Here is a 16,759-nt window from a genome sequence, read left to right as displayed (position 1 = left end):
TACTTCTAGGTGTTTTTTTTTTTCCACATAGTTTTTGGACTATCAAACTAAAGTCTGCAATAGCCAGAAGCCTGCTTATATTTTAATGCATATGAATTAAAAACTGTACAACAGCATTTAGTGTTCATGAAGATGATTGTTACACTTTTGGCATTTTTAGGAAAGCACATCAAGCTTTACAGTAGAATAAGACTACTGTCTTTCAGTACCTAGACTTTGTGCTCGTGAAGTACAAAAAAAGCACAGATGTTTTCCTCATTGTCTGCTTTTACCTTGTGTTCTCCCCTCAGGTAAGGCCCATTTCCTGTTCCCTCGGAGCTACCTTTGGCTACGTGGCTGGTCTGATTATTGCACCTCTGTGGATACACTGGAACCGGAAGCAGCTTACATACAAAAGCAGATAACTGGAGCAAAAAGAGACAAGGTATTTCTTTGTGCAGATTCCATACAGACTGTGCAAAAGTTGGGGTTTTTTAAGATATATATATAGATATATATATATAGTCAAGGCAGAAGACTGTCCAAATTCAGTTAGAGTATTTCAGGCCAAGCATCTCCATTCAATAAAATCACATAGATGCCGTTTCAGCATGGTGCAGTTTTTGCTTCCTCTAAACTGTGTAACCCTGAGAGATTGTACCTTCCAGTCTGAATAAAGTATTTGTAACAGATGTGGTGGCTTCTTATTACAAGTTCGTTGAGTTTGATTTTATTCCTCTGGATTTCTCTGGTTGTAGAAGGCAGAATCGTAGGTTTAACTTCCAAACCTGGAACAAATTCGCTATGTACTTAATGCATTGTATTTAAAATCAGTAGAATTTCACAGTAAGCCTGGCCATTGTCAAATGTCTCTCACGTGATCAAACAGCAGTTTATGCATCTTGAGCCTATTCTCTTCTTCACTGTGTGTTTCTTTGGAGTTAGAATGGCTATAATAGCTTCATCAAAAACAGTCTTCAGTCCTTTCTGTGTTAAAGCTGAACACTCCACATAGCAGTAGGCTCCTATCTGTCAAGAAAATAAGTTAATTCAATAGCAGTATGTCTCAGCTGTTCAATGCCATTTGAGCATTTCTGCCTTTTTTTTTTTTTTCCCAATAGCAACATTACAATGTTTGGCTGCCATCTAAAAAAGTTACCTGCATGTGCACCCCCACCGTAGGAGAAAATACGATTTGTCTTTTGTCCAAAGATCTGGAAGGTATTTAAATTGATTGGGAAGCAAATAAGTTCTTTAGATTGGCAGTGGAGGCCTAAGATATGGTTAATAATTAAAGAGCAAAAAAGACATGACCCATTTGTGTTTCAAAAATAAAGGCTCTGTAAGTGTCCTGATAAGCATTATCCACACAGTAGTTACAATGGTAGTATAAAGTTCTCAAATAATGTCTAAAAGATGCTTCCAACATTTTGCTTGAGCGGGAGAGGTCTCTTCCAACCTCAGCCAGTTTGTGGATTTTAATTATCTTTGACCAATATTTACATAGCTTGTATAGCTTTTACAAGTGTCTGCACTGAAAATTAGGACTATTACTGACAAGAAAGTGTAATTACAGACATCTGTTTGTTACCTATATTCATTAATGTAAGTAAGTGTTAATTGGTAAGCAGTCACAAGATTTCATATGTGGACTGCTAAAAGGTCTGCAAAAAGTGGTAAAGGAAGACAAAGTGAAGTAGAAATAGGGGTGTTTTGTTGGTGGTGTTGTTCTTTGTTACTTGGTTTCATTTAGGAGTATCCAGTTTACCTCTTTTGCTAACTTCTGTCCTTGCTCCACAGATACGGGCTTCTCTTTCATATCATTCAGTCTTGCCAGAGTTTTTGGGTCATCACGGAGATCAATCTAGCAAGAAAGATTGAAGTCATGCTGCAATACTTTCTCTAAACAAAAGTCAGCTGGCAATATGATACCCTCTTTTTAAAGGAGAATTTTTCAATGGAATATTATCTTTATAAAAATGGAGTCATGTCATGATTCAGACCGTGGATCATTTCTGATTCAAAAGCCCTAAATTTAAGCTGTGACTCTTTCATCCAGAAGGAAGAAACATTCGTTCTGTAATTCAGCGCTTCAATTAGATGTGATCGTCTTAGAATACCAAATGCAGTGGCAGAAAGATTGCCCAAAGTTGACACCAACATGTAGGTCACTTCATAAATGAAGCCCAGTCCACTGCCCGCAAGAAGCAAGAGGAAATTGTCTCACTTCTCCCCTTTTCCTTTGCTTTAGCTAATAATGCATGTGACTAATAATTGTAGACCCAAGTAATTCCAAGTAACATGGGCATGAGTAGACAATTTTATTCTGTAAGTCCCATGACTTTTTAGAAAGTCACATGGGAGACATGCAGCCCATCTTGCCACGGACATAAGGGTTTTTTAACAAAATGGAGATAGCTCATTGGAGAACACACGTAGATACATTTTTCTGCCACCTGTAAGGGTTGTTCCTCCAAGGGCAGAATGAGGTGCTGCTTGAGTCCCGTCAGGCCTGAACTTTCAGCCCAGACAAGAGGCACCGTACAATGATCCTAATTGTTTAAATAAAGTAGAACAGAACCAAATATACCTGTGTTCCTACTAGTAAAAAGGGAACATTAGGTGCATATTCCTTCAACTCCGGTACCCACTCTTCCTTCACATTTTGAAATGAAGCAGGGTTTACCACTGAGAAGCAGATAAGGAAGACATCGGTCATAGGGTAAGATAAAGGTCTCAGACGATCATAGTCTTCCTAAGGAAGAAAAATTCTGTTATCTGCAATATTAAGTTGTTGCCTGTATTTTAACAGTTATATTCAGAAACTGTATTTGTATTTCATGAAGGTTGTTGAGGCAAACTTTCTGAATGTTTAAAACTATTCCAGGTTAGTTAGTGGCGCTGATTGAGCAAAATCTGCATATGAAGATAACTATATGTGAATATAAGTATTTTGAAAAATGTGTTAATGCTGATAGAAACTTACTTCTCTATGAGAATATACAGAAGATTGCCATTCAAAAAGTTTTCACTTAAGGAAAAAAAAGGCTTATGGTTCAAACATACTTGCAAATCAAAGATTAGTATTTGTAGAGAAATGAGCAGGTGTGACTGCTGTAGAGTCATCCAAGTCATGCAAAGCTAGGCTAGATTAAGGCTGTTCGATGCACTTAAATGTTCAATTTTGGATCATACACAGAGGTGATATTTAAAGCCCTACTTAGAATTTTCTTTGTCTCTTAGATACCTTACGGTCCTGTTCCTAGTGTTCAGGGCAGTCGGAAGGATCAGAAGGGACCTCTTTTATCTAGACTGCTTTCTATTGGCAAGCCCAGCAAAGGATCAGATGGAACAGAAGTTCAGGATCAAGAACACTATTAATGGAATATTAATGCCTTTGTTTGTTTGTTTTCTTTGTTTGTTTGTTTGTTTGTTTGTTGGGAGCATGGGGGAAGAGTTAGTGTGAAAAGAGTATTTAGGACATTGAGAGCCTCAGCATTTAAAGCCAGCAGTCGTACTGCCAGGGCGTACAATACTGTGGCAAGACAAGTACCTAGGAGCATTTCCCCTGTTGTAAATCAGGGTTCTCTCTAGCAAGGGAAAAAGTGGATTTTTACCCTGTTATAGCAAACAGCCAGAGGGAACATGCCCCAGCTTTTCTCTGCAAGGCCTCCTTTGGTCTGTGCCAGTGAACCAATGCCTGGCCATTCCTACCATAGAATTTTGGTGTTTTTTATAACATAGATAACTAAGACGGAGTCCGGGCATTGCAGAGACACTGACAAATGCTGGATTTATACCATCCACAGTAAACACCAGTTTATTACAGCTGCTGCAGCAGTTTCCCTCTTCCCCATGTAAACTCCCCATCTTAATTAAATCTCACAAATATTAAATTCATTAAACAGAGAGACAGAAATGTAGTTCAAGTCCACGTTTGAAATGAGCCAGAAAATCAAATTTTTGTTTCCTTGGCAACAGCCACATTACCATATTATTAACCTATAGTCACACTCTCAAAAACGCCCTTCATTAATTCGTTAGGTTTTAAACGTGGTCACTAGAATTTCAGAAAAACTGTTGAGAACTTTCTCAGAACAGTTTCTGCTTGGCTCATCTTTCCATTTGGAAGTCAACAGCTGTGGGAAGAGAGCTGTTATTCTCATCATGAACTGGAGGAAAGACAAGCACTGGCAGAAATTCTGCAGTAGCAAGAAGGTGATCATAACTTATCATACTCTTGTGCCATTTTGAGTATCCACTCCAGTTTTGTACACAGGCTTGCCAATTAGCTAGAGCATGCTTAATTGTTGACATGGCTTCCCAATTTCACAACCACAGTAACTGACACCACTTTGAAACTGCAACATTTGACAGGCCTTTTCCCTGCCAGTGTCAGGCTGTTGCCCTGATTCAGGAGAAAAAGAAGTATACCTGTCTTTTCCAAATCTGTGGATGTTCATCATAGAAAGCAGAAATAACTTCAAAACATCAACACAGGAAGTTGAAACACTTAACTTTCAGTTGGTTTTTTTAGGCATGTATTTTATGTTTCACTTCTGCTACTGAATATAGCTAGATCCTGCTCAGGGTTGTACTCTGTTTTCTGGGGTGGAGATTAAAATCCTAAAAGAAGCTTCCCAACTACAAATTACTCTGTTCCCTGGAGTACAAAATCTGCATGAAAGAACACACAGTGGATCCATCAGTTGCTCTCAAATTCAGCCCTAAATCATATGTGGGGTATTAGTGAATAAGTTGTGTTTTCAAAAAATGCAGTTAAAAGCTGTAATTTGTTCCTACAACCAAAGAGCTGCCATCCCTATACTCTACATTTTCTAAAAATCTCATATCTGGATTAGGATAACCAGAATACTACACTAAATGCTGGAATGGAGAAAGCATTTCACTGTCACCAGAAATTACTGTTAGTCCATTAACCTTAAAATAGCTCTTTGGTTAATCCATTTCTAATTACAGATGGACCTTTTATTCATAGCAAATATTAATAATTTTCTTAAAGCCAGTGTCAGGTCTGAACTCCTTTCCTGTTTCTCCATTTGTTTATGTGCCTTTTGATTTATACCCTGTCCCACTTACACTGGGCAAGCTGTGGGTCCATCCAGTGTAATTAAGAAGTTAAATGGAAGGCAAGTACAATGTGATTGGCTATATCGTTTACCCTGGCCAAAGATGTGTGTGGCATTTGCTACAGTGGCTTCACTGCATTTAAGCTTCCTTAAATTATCAGAGAATTTGGCTATACCCACCAGTCCTGCTTGAAACATGTCAGTGCTCTCAGGCTCTCCTTTAAACCTTGTCTGTGCTCTGAACATCAGGTTTGCATTGATACTAGTAGTGGCAGGGTCTAACAAAGCCTCCCACCATATGATTGGACTGGTCCTGAGTCCTCCTGGGAGAAACCCTGCTTAATTTTTGTCAGCATCTAGCAGGCCATCTGTGCTTAAAGACTCCTTCTGCCTCCCAACAGCCCCTCAGAAACAGCAATAAAACCTGTAAACTTTCTCTGATGTATTGGGCCAACGTAACTGCTACAATTGATAGAAGAATCTGTAATACCAAATTAATTTAGATTGGATATTACAGAAGCCTGGAAAAATCTTAGAGCTTCAACTATATTTCCTGAATCTAGTGTAAGGGAAATAAATGTAGTTTGTTCTAAAATTAAATGCAATGGCAAAATTGATTATACTAGCCAGTCAACATAAATTCCAATTTGAGTGCATGTACACACCACAGCAATTAGACTAATTACACAATCTGATTGGGGGTGGCACTGCATATATACTTAGGCTTTAAAAATATTTAAGAATATTAGCAGGAATATTTTAAGAATGTGAATAAGATGGGCAAGAAAACCCCTAATGATTGAAATAGCCAGTATAAGTCTCAAAAACTCCAGGCTATAATAGTGAAACAGCTCATATTCTCCAACACACTCTAAAAAAAAATTGTTTGCTGAAGCAGGTGAATATGAGAAAATACAAGGGCTGTAATAACTTCAAACAAAATTGGACACAAGAATGTTGACTTAATTAATGTTCTGTGGAGCTGTGATCCCTCTAAAAGACATCACACTGCAGCAGGGCTGTTCGTCATTTCCCTAGTATCCCTGTGGAAACCGAGGACAGCTGCCAGGACACAATAGACGTGAAAAAGGAGATGAGATGAAGGAACTAAGAACTTGGCTTCTGGGCTTTTGTTTTTGGAGTGGAGAGTGGAAATTCAGACTTTTAAGTCACCATGTCTTCTTATGGTAGGCTGAAGGTATGTCTAGCATTGCATTTATCTTGGTTCCTTAACATCTATCCTTTATGTCTCCTATTCAGTGTTATAGTACCTAATCTGCCTGAGATCTTCTGCTGCCTTGTACTTGAATACTGTGTTTTGGATGGTGAATTTGCTCTAACATGTCCAAAATCTGGCTATTTCCAACATTTACCTGTTCAGAAACAGAGGTCTTGAAAAACTTCTTGTATGCAGGCTGAAGAACAGTATTGCAATTCCACAGCATTTATTGTATTCATTTCATGGGTTTGCTCAGATCAAAAGCAGAACACAATGTCCCGTTTCTACTCGTGTGATTTTGAACTAATACTTTTGCCCAGTTCTATGGATATCAGCTGAGACACAGCTAAAACCACACAAACTGTTTTCCAGATTCTGCCACTGACACAGTATGTAGTCCTGAGCAAATCATTATCCTATTTGCATCTTCCCATCTGTAGGGGTTTGCTAGCTTAATAATGCATTAGTCTTTGCAAAGCACTCCAAAAGCCTTTGATGTACACAGCTTATGTGCAGTGGGATATTTATAAACAAACTCAAACAAAGTGGAGTATAGTAATAATTTCTGGACAACCTTCTTGACCCACAAAAAGCACTATTTCCTTATATTTATTAGGACACTGAAGTGCGAGGCGCAGACAGACAGAGATTGTTGTTCTAGAGACCTTGTAGCTCCCCCGATTTATGGTATCACTCTCCTCCCGGCTCGGGTTGAAGTGATGGACACAGGGGCAGAGCTCCTTAGCCCTCTGTCAGTAGTGTGAGACCACAGGCCTCCTGCTCATCTGGAGTGGTATTAGAGTCTCTGTCCACTTTGGAGAGATGAAAGGCAGTTAGTTCTTTCCAACCAATACCTTCCCGCACCTTGACCAAGACCTTTGAGGAAGTCTGCGCCTCTCAGATCTACCATTGCAAGTCATGAAGATAATGTAAACCTAGATCTGTCTGGTTGATTTTTGTTTCCTGGCTAGTGTTTTTAAGAAAATAGGAGAAACCAAATTCTGGTATGTCATCAACAGTGACGCAGGGACCTAAGATGTGTCATGTTCTGACAGAACCAAAGTAATGAATTATTTTATGTGTTTTGCAGCTTAGGAATGAAATTTTAACAATGCATCTTCAGTTGTTATACTGACATATCCTTGATAAAGCTGTTTCTATTCCAAGTGGTATAAAGTGGATGGGTGGAAACGAAATAAAGCTTGCACCACTGGAAGAAAAACTGGAGCTCAAAACTTCTGCGTTTGTGATCTCTGTGCTAGCAACCATCTGTTGCTTTCACAGCTTACAACAGCAATCGTAAGAAGAGGTTCTCACTCCCAACCATCTGTTTTTAGAGGGGAAGCCAAAAATAGACATCAGGCAGAGTTGCTAGAGGAATCCAACCTTCATGCAGCAAAGGGTAATCACTACTGCTCAGAGGGGCTCAGTGAGGCAGAGTTTTGCAGAGTAAAATCCCAGGTAAAAGTCTTAAGTTTAACCACTTCATAGTAAAAAGAGTCAGAAGTCCTCTCTCATTTTGAATTGCCATATTTCAGTTTTTGAAATGCATTTCAAAGCTGTCCTTTTTCAGTTTTCTCCCTGAAAATAAGTTTCCATTTTAGAAGGCTCTCTGTAATATTTTGGGAAACATAACAAGTGAACCATAATGATTGATGTACGTAACATGGACTTAGTAACAGCTCACAGCTACCTCTGGACACGCCTCACCATCTCCCCCAAATTGTTTGGAAGTAAAGGCTGACCTGAAGCTTTGCTGTAAGCACCAGGCAAAGCCTCTGTCTGAAGGTTTTGGAAGCAACTGCTTACTCCAAAAGCACACCAGGAAACAGACTTCACTCTGCTGAATCACCCTGTGGTTTCTGATTCTACGAGATGCTGGGTGGGGGAGGAGGGAGAGGGAAGTGGCCTGCACTGGCCCATGCCAAGCACAAATTGCTTCCCTGGCTAAAAAACACTCTTCATCTCCCAGTCTGGGCTGTGTAACACTGTAACCCTTTGCAAGGAAGGAGGGTGGAGCGTCCCCCAGGATGATGGCTTCCTGGCAGTGCCAGGCACAAGGCGCCACTAATGCAGGACCATTTGGCGTTAAGCTGCAATTTGGACTGACAGTGCATTGCCATAAAACGTCTGCTTTTCCAGTACCGTGACCCAAGCTCCCCTATGCTGATGACTGCATTTGATTTTTCGGTTGTCTACATCTGTAGCCCCTAGCATTTGAACATGCAAAACAAAAAAGATGCAAGGATTATTCCCTGGCTGCAGGGGAAAAGTGCACTACAGACCCTCTTGTCTCTTCACAGGCTTCTGAGTATATGGTTTGCGTTGCTAAAGAAGGCAGAATTGTCCTGTTGTGGTTTGTTCGCATAGGTTTCCCAGAGAGTGCAAAAACCTGCTGGTTTGGGCCCAGCATCTATTTTTAATTTATAGAAAAGGCTGCAAGTATGCAGAGTAAGTGCTCTTCCATTGTATTCTAAAAATGAAGTAAACTGATCTAAATCCATTTCTGAATTCCTGTGAGGAGGACTGTTCAAAGGACATATGAATTATACATTGAAAAAGCCCAGGGTTTGTGAATTACCTTTTGATAACGAAACTTTCCTCCTGGCATATTTGAGAACTGTGCAGCTGCTTACATGGCTGAAAAGCTTTTCTGGATAGAGAGAAATAACTAGCTGGAAGATGGAGCGTAGTAATATGGATTTTAGAGCATTAGAGACAGGAAGGACAGAATATTTATTTTATTATACACAAAACTGCCTTTAAGTGACCAGATTTGATCCTAGCCTTAATTGGGTTCAGTAGTGTCCAAATGCTACATCTTGCCATGTGGTGATGCTAAACTACTTTCCTAGATGGTCTCGATAGCACACCCCTCTCCATCACCATGAGAACTTCAACTTGCTGATTTCTTCTTGGTTTTCTAAAAGTGAAAGTCCCTGAATTTTCTCTATAGGGCTTATTATTTTAGCATCTGTATCAACAGAACATGTATTTAACTGCCTGCAAGCAGAGTTTCACCTGAACACCTTCACTTAAACCTGTTGTCTACCTACTATGGAGCTCCTAAGAAATGGCCGAGTAGCTGCCATGGACAAAACCTTTTACCCCTTGCCCGTAAGAAATCTCAGTCCTGCAGTGCGTTTCTTTCTCACTGACAGTGACTTTATGAGCAGCATTCTTTCCACACTGGATTTCCATTTTCCCTGAGAAAGGAATTCACCCCAGTTGTGTTCTGCAGCCATGAACAATCAGGATTTTCCATTCTTTCAGATATAGCGAATCAAAGTTGAAAAATAAAATGCACCCTGACGTGGGATATCTGGACAGATCCTCTGCAGAACCTGCTCTTTGGAAAGATGAGTTCTCTGACTTTATTTTCACAGAAGAATATGACCTGTTCTTACAGGCAAAACAGCCTTCAGAATAGAGTTGGTTTAATACAGTTATCCATATCATATGAGACGTGTCTTTTAATTTGCTACCTATATAAAGACTGATCAGACAAACAAGACCGATCAGTTAGGTGTCCCATTCCCTTTCACCTTTTACAAATAAACCCCAAAGGCACAGTCTTCAGTCCAGTGTCGAGGAACACAGAGGATTACAGCTTTACTGCCTCCTCAGGATTAGCTCCCATCACACAACTTCTCAGGAGAGGTCCAGGGTCATCGTGTGCACTTTGAATGAAGATATCACAGTGAAAGAGTTTCTGGAATTAAAGGAGTTCCTAAGAGTCTTCTGCACCTTGTTTTATATCAAGTCCTGTTTGCTAGGGTTAACAGCTTCCATTGAAGAATGTGGTAAAAATGCTCAGCAGATGTTAAGGCAATTGAAAGAAAAACCATAGGCAGTTTTTCTTAAATTTGTAAGCCGTCTCGCTGCCTGTGGCTGGTCTATCTGTTGGTCATAACTAAAGATGCATCCCAGGTCACACCTGGCATCCATCCCTTAGTGATTTCAACACTGAATCCCAACTGGAAATTGGACCAACAAGGAACTAGCATTAACTCCTAATGATGATCTTAAAGCATTCATGACTACAGCTAATTTAGAGTATCAGCTGCCTGAGGTACTCTGAATCTGTGTTTTATTCATGTGAAGCAATATACTCACCTAGGATGCTGACAGATGTTGCTTTGCTCTGGAGAATAATGCTGCCACCTGCATTTTTATGTGCACACTAATGAGTGCCTGGCGTAGCAAAGAATTATTGCACACGTGCCACAGCACAGATGCAGCATGGAGCAGGATTAAAACAGACAGGGGACAGTGACTGTAAAGTGTCAAATGACACAACCTCTTCAGAGCTGCTGAAAGTGTCACGTAGCATTCAGACACTTTTCTTAACACAACTCAGCCAATCACTAATTCAAACAGACTGCTTATAAAACCAGAGAACAGAGCACTAAAAAGGCACAGTTCTTCTCCTCTGTGTCCTTATTTTGCATTTTTTCTCATTAGAGGAGGAGCAGTTTTGTTAGAAATGCAACTGTTAATGTGGCAAAGAAATTCTGGATCTACATTTTCAAATGCATCCATTATATTTGATTTTAACATAACTCAGTGTTGCTGTTCAGAAGTACAGTGGAGCTTTTGGCACTCTGAAAATTAAATGTAACTGTCCTGAGTTTCCAGCATCTATCTAGTGAATGCTTCTGGGAACTCGGAACACCATCTCCCGTTCTGCAACCCCCATCTGGTGATAACAGACCTACCTATCCTTCTAGGAAAGCTACCGTGCTTCCAAAGCATGAGTCACAGCTCACGAGGAGGCGTTTAGATGCAGGCTTTGCACTGAGAGTATTATTGTTGCAAGGCCATTTTTAATAACCAATCTGAAGGTGTAAGTCCTTTTCCTTTTAAAGAGAAAGCCTGTCTTTGCTTAAACCCTTATCTATAGAGCTCTAAACACAGAGATTGTTAGCTCAGGCACTTCACCTCCTCTTACACTGAAAAACTGAAATTCCAAAGGGAGAATCTAGGCACGTTTTTATTTTATCTGCATACATCCAGTTGTTATATCTACGTGGCTGGCAACATCCTGAGGCACAGAGCAGCCTCAGTGGAGGCTGAGCTATTCATAGGCCAGCATGCTGGGCTGGGAGTGAGCTCATGAACTCACAGCCTCCCAGTGCCAGCTGCCAGCTCGGCTGGGACATGTAAAGGGAGCGAGGGAAAATGCGTGTGGGAGGGAGGAGGCACGGGGGGGCAGAAAGAGGACAGGATGTTAGTTGCTAACATTTCATGTTTAGATCTGCCAAAATCGTTTTGGAGGTCTTGGTGTTTGCACCTCTGCAGTAAAGGGTGGCAGGCTTTGCAGTGTGTGAGACTGCTTCACTCCAGGCTGACATTTGGAGCTACAGCTGCCTGGTAGGGGCAACTCAGAAGGAGCAGTGTGCTCTGAGGAGGGACATTTCTATTTCACAACAGAGCAGCAGCTGCCTCTCTTATTAAAATACTGGAGTGGTACCTAGGGCTAGACCAGGGCTACCTACCAAAGCCAAGACAAAGAGCTGGCAAGGTGTATAAAGATTACTGCTGTTTAATTAGAGCAACCACTGCAGGTTTGGGGACCATCCATTTTAATAACCACAGCTCAGGCACAGATACCTTCACATTTGTAGCCATTTGTTTTTACACCTCTCCTTAATGCAGACACTCATCTCCCTAATAACTGCTTTATACACTTTCTTTTAACCTAAAATTGCTTTAGCATCAGGGCTTCCGTTACAACCAAAAAGTCAGTGTATCTGAATTAAGATGGGTGTGGCTGCAACCAGTGTGACCATCTGAGCTGAGACATGCAAAGAAATGGCTTGTTCTGTGCTTGTGAGTACCATGTTCTGTGGTACTGTTCTGCTGACAGGTGAGAAGGCACCAAGAGCTTCATTGTATCAGACCCTGTATTAGGACATTTAAGGCAGAGATATAAGAGCAGAAAGACAAGGAACACAGTTCACCTCAGCTTTGTCCGACCAGGCCCCACTAGTATCAACAGTAAGTGATGCTGAGGGATATAAATGTTATTATGAGGCACGTAGTAAGAGTCACCATACCCTGCTCTGCACTATCTAGATGCTGGCTTGCTGCTAAATCTGCACCAAACAGCCATGCCATGCCTCAGCATCTCTCTTCCCAGAGCAACACAAGTGGTACGGGCTCTGCTACTGCAGCCTCCCTCATCCTTCCTCTAGGTGCCAACCATCCTTTACAGCAAAGACACAGGAACAGAGCAAGACTTCCCCCTGTATGTGGTCAGCACACACTGGAAGAAAGGGACACCATGAATTAAAATCTTACAGCAAAAGGAACTAGCAGAAGGATGGACTCCAACTGCCATTTTAAACAACAGCCTTCAATATAGAGCAAAATCCCCAAAAGGGAACTCCTTGTGCTTATTCCGACCACCTGAGACTTGGCAAGGGGACATGTGGCACCTCTTTGTTAGTGCTTGCAGACATTCCTCCAAAAATGTTAACATCTTGAGAGCTGGCAGTATTCCATGTGATATCATAGAAGAGCAAAGGGATAATCACTTGCCAAGAGTTCAAAACCACTCCAACATGGTGATCTTAACAGATGTCTGATGAAGCCATGGTTCTCTTCCCAAGCTGATTTTGCCATGTACCCCTGTTCATGGAAAAGCAGTATTGACACACAGTCTCCCAGAGGGGGCTGCTGCAAAGCCAGAGGCATCCAAGCATCACTATCACAAGCACCTCCTGTTTAAACTTCAGTGCGTTGATGAGTCCTCAACGCAGGTAGGTTCACAGTTCTCATCTCCTGGGGGAACCAAGACCTGCTCTAAACCCACCCAGTGCATGCAGCAAGGCTAAAAGGAGCTGCTAGTTCCACCTCTGGGAGGAATTGCTGGAGGAATGGCACTGAATTCCTGGGTGCCTCCCTGACATGGGAGGCTGCCTCCACAGCTGCAAACCTAAATGTGCTCTCAGAGTCTCCACAGCCCAGCAGCTGTACTGGCTATTTTCTGCTGAACCAGGGCCTCAGTATTTTCAGCCAGAGAAAAGCCTTCTTGAACTCACACACACCCAAAGGCCTGTGTGTAAACTGAACTTTGTGAACCAGTAGTGGCATTTTTTCCTTGCTATATATATTACCAGGGGGAAAAAAATGGGACTTTAATGGATTTATTTTTGACCTACTTTAAACTCATGAAGATATGAGGCCTTATGTCATCGTTATAGTTACTACATGTGATCCTGTGTGTGTTGTGAGGAAGCGAGCTAGAAATGAGTACTGGATGAACTCAAAAGCTTGCAACTCCTCTGCCAAAGCAAAGTCTGTCACAAGTTGCTAAATACATAACCATGCAAGTTAAAGAGACCCACACACTGATAAGCCAGTATTTCAGGGTGATGAGCCTGCTGTGCACCAGCTATGAATCGAAATCTTGTCTTTAATCTTTCTTCTGCTATAGGCTTTCTGCATGGATTTGGAATAAGTCACTGAACTTTCATTAACCCCCCTTCACTCCTTTTCCCCCTGAATTGAGATCTATAGATTTTACCTATTTACTTTGTCCAGAGCTGGAAGTACAAACATGCTGATGATTGTGAACTGCTTAGATGCCACAGTGATCACACACAGCCAAGTTTTATAAAACGATACTATCAGGCCAATATTTTACAGTAAAATTATTTAGGGGTGATAGAATTAGAGATAAAAGCACTGATGTATGCTGGCATAGAAATCCCAACTTTGGGCAGCAATGTATCAATCCATATGGAAGTCTGTGGAAGCAGCAGGCATGTACCAGGTACAGCATGCTGTTTCCTCAACACAGAGAAGACATCATCAACTCATGTCTTTTCTGCTCTCTACTCTATATATTTAAGCTTTAATGTAAACTTTCTATTACTGCATAGCTTTGGGAAGACAGGCTTGTCAGCTGCTCTGACAAAGCAGCTTTTAACTGAATAAAGCTGCTGGACTGGCATCTTGATAGAGGCTCCCTTCTTTAGTTATACTAGACGCTGGGATGGGGCTCCCGTGGGCAGTCTCTGACGCCCACCAGTTCCCCAATCATGCTGAAGTGGGATGGGGATAGTGGTAAAGATTTTATTAATACCACAGGTCTGGCTAAAAGGGGAGTTTTGCCAAGATCAGATATATTTGTAAAGGTAGCCTCATTAAAAAACCCTATGTGGACTGAGGATCCTCTGAATCAGGCCAGCAAGATCTATTTCTAGGTGCCTCAAAAACTGCCCTGGAATTCAAAATCAAGCTTTCAGCCTTTCAGAAATTGGAAAAAAAGAGCTTACCTCAACTTTCTCTGTATACAGCTTCACACTGAAAAGTTTTTCTCAGTAAAACAGGAACACCTTCCTTTGCTGTTTGTTGTAAAATGGCCAGTTTACCCCTACTGACTTTTGAGGGGGCCAAAAGTCATCTGTGTTTGCCCTCAGCACATTCAGGCAGAGTGGAGTACCACAAAGCCACCGTAGTTAAGGTTGCACAGAGCTAACAACACATACATTAATAGCAACAAGCCCAGCACAAGCAGTTTGAGATGGCATCCCCAAACAAGCTGTGCATATGTACAGAAGTGCTAGGCTTGCTTTCACACATTATTAAAAAAAAAAAAGTTTAGTTGCACACTAACCGAATGCTTTGTTTGAGCACTAGATCCTCACTTTGCAACCTACTTAAGCAACATTTTAAAACTGTGTTCTGAACCAATTACTATTCAAAAACAGGACTATGATAGTAATAAGAAATGCACTTAGCTGCCATAAATTTGACTAGTTTGTGTTTACGTCAGTGAGATGACAAGCATGAAGTCAGTCTTTGTGGGAAGAGTCTCACCCTTCAGGGTATCAGCTTTCTGGAAATGGTGCTGTTTCCTGCAATTCTCATGGAATTAATTTTTTTACAGAATTCAGGCCTTACAAAGATATAAGACTGGTTAAATGCTGATTCTCTAACTCAAGGCTATATGCAGATCTAAAAAGGTACACTAATTCAGGCAGCAGTTGTTCAATTAAGTATAAGAACAACATGGTTAGAAATTACAGCTTCAGTCTATGCGAGTTCAGTGAGATTGTCTTACTAGCTGCTCTTTACAACAAGGAAGCATGTCTGAGGTCATGTGAGACCAAAGCACATGCTCACACTGCAAGAAGAAGTTTTAATATGGGGAATACACAACTTTACAGAAACCCATGTTGCTTTTCCGTATATGCTCTGCACCTCCTTGAAAGATGCCTGCACCTCCTGGGGTCAGGCCCTTCACAAACTGTTTCAAATAAGGGAACCCCAGAAAGTACTGTAACCCCAGAGACCATGACTGGCTCCTGGTTGGTGCCCTGCAAATTAAGCTGAGGAAGAGATGACCTGAATCACGGAGCCCTTTAGAAACCACTATACCCGTGACTCCTTCTAACATCCAGTATTTTATCCATCATTAAAGTTACTTAAGAGCCATGCTGACATCACAGCATCTATCACAACTGGCTGTGATAATCTTAACCAAATTAATCACTTGAGTTGTCTGGGAAAGGAAAAGAAACCCAGAAACTGCTCAAAGGCAGTGGCTGAGAATTACATGTTATTATTTTCCACGTTCAGTTCGAGCAACTCTTTGTAGCTATTCGAGTGCTGTAAACCACAACCAAGGCAAGCTGCGGCAGCCTGGCTCTCCGTCCGACCCGAGGCGGCTGAGGCAGCGTGTGCCCTGTGTGCTGAACGGGGCACATTTCCCCATCTGAAGGTCGCCGGGAGGCTCGGCACCTCGGGGAAGTGGGTCTGGCCCGCGGCGATGCCCGGCCCGGAGCACTGCCCCACAGGCGCCGGGCATCCCCCCCACCCCAGCTCCGGGCGATGCCGCGGCGCCTCGGCCCCAGCGCCGCTAAAAATAAAGCCCGTCTCCGCCTGCCCGCTCTCGGGAGCCGAGGTTGAATCGATGGCTTTCTTTTAAAGCCGGGTTTCATCGCTCGCCCTCCGCCTCCGCCAACCCGCCTCTGAACGGCCCGGCCCGGACCGCAGCCCTGCGAACAACTTCAGCGCCGGGATGGCCGCCGGGCGGGGGTCGGGGCCGAGGGTCCGCGGGCAGCGCTCGGCACTCACCTGGCCGGCGGTGTCGTACAGCCCCAGCAGGTACTGCTTGCCCCCGACGGTAACGCTGACTGCGAGGGGGGAGAAACACAGCGGGTGAGGGGGGAGCGAGCCCGGCCGACCCCTCTGCCGGCGCCCCCGGCGGGGCAAGGCCGGGGGATGGAGGGAGGGGAGAGAGCGGCCGCCGCCCCCGGCGGCAGCGGGGCCCCCCGCCCGCTCACCTGCGTAGTGGTCGAAGACGGTGGGCACGTACTCCTCGGGGAAGGCGTCGTTGGCGTAGCTCATCAGCAGGCACGTCTTGCCCACGGCGCCGTCCCCCACCACCACGCACTTCAGCATGACCGCCGCGCTGCCATGGGCCATGGCCGGAGCCCGCCCTCATGGCCCCGCGGGC

General features: G+C 42.8%; 2 protein-coding genes across 6 annotated transcripts in view; one reads left to right on the top strand and one right to left on the bottom strand.

Annotated features, from left to right (window-relative positions):
• Positions 1-1,959, top strand: part of PIGF (phosphatidylinositol glycan anchor biosynthesis class F) — an 18,155-nt gene extending 16,196 nt beyond the window's left edge. For 2 of the 3 annotated variants that reach the window (XM_040058104.1, XM_040058105.2), the window contains one exon: positions 291-671. In XM_040058104.1, coding sequence (XP_039914038.1) covers positions 291-404 — 114 coding nt within the window. In that variant the 3' untranslated portion in view covers positions 405-671. Of the gene's footprint in view, positions 1-290; positions 672-1,779 lie in introns of those variants that run through there. The other variant, XM_040058107.2, reaches the window with a different exon arrangement.
• Positions 404-16,759, bottom strand: RHOQ (ras homolog family member Q). Of its 3 annotated transcripts, none has more exons than XM_040058108.2 (5): positions 16,587-16,759; positions 16,378-16,436; positions 2,570-2,734; positions 1,748-1,843; positions 404-1,008 (listed from the first exon to the last, which is right to left on the bottom strand). In XM_040058108.2, exons 1-5 carry the CDS (start codon positions 16,726-16,728, stop codon positions 853-855), a joined length of 618 nt encoding a protein of 205 aa, XP_039914042.1. In that variant the 5' UTR covers positions 16,729-16,759; the 3' UTR covers positions 404-852. The 3 variants fall into 3 exon arrangements, with proteins under 3 accessions (XP_039914042.1, XP_039914043.1, XP_039914044.1); XM_040058109.1 differs by having other exon boundaries at positions 2,570-2,667; positions 16,587-16,747; XM_040058110.2 differs by having other exon boundaries at positions 404-1,004; positions 16,587-16,735.

The sequence above is a fragment of the Hirundo rustica genome, chromosome 3, assembly GCF_015227805.2.
Source record: "Hirundo rustica isolate bHirRus1 chromosome 3, bHirRus1.pri.v3, whole genome shotgun sequence".
Classification (NCBI taxonomy): Eukaryota; Metazoa; Chordata; class Aves; order Passeriformes; family Hirundinidae; genus Hirundo; species Hirundo rustica.
The sequence above is the reverse complement of the archived record's forward strand: the minus strand, read 5'-3'. Positions and strand labels throughout refer to the sequence as shown.

Excerpts from the sequence above, each read along its gene's own strand:
- RHOQ (XM_040058108.2), bottom strand. The coding sequence starts at position 16,728 with ATGGCCCATGGCAGCGCGGCGGTCATGCTGAAGTGCGTGGTGGTGGGG. Across the intron at positions 16,437-16,586 it reads CGTCTTCGACCACTACGCAG|TCAGCGTTACCGTCGGGGGC; the intron begins GTGAGCGGGCGG and ends CCCCCCTCGCAG. Across the intron at positions 1,009-1,747 it reads GACAGAAGTTAGCAAAAGAG|ATAGGAGCCTACTGCTATGT; the intron begins GTAAACTGGATA and ends TTTTCTTGACAG.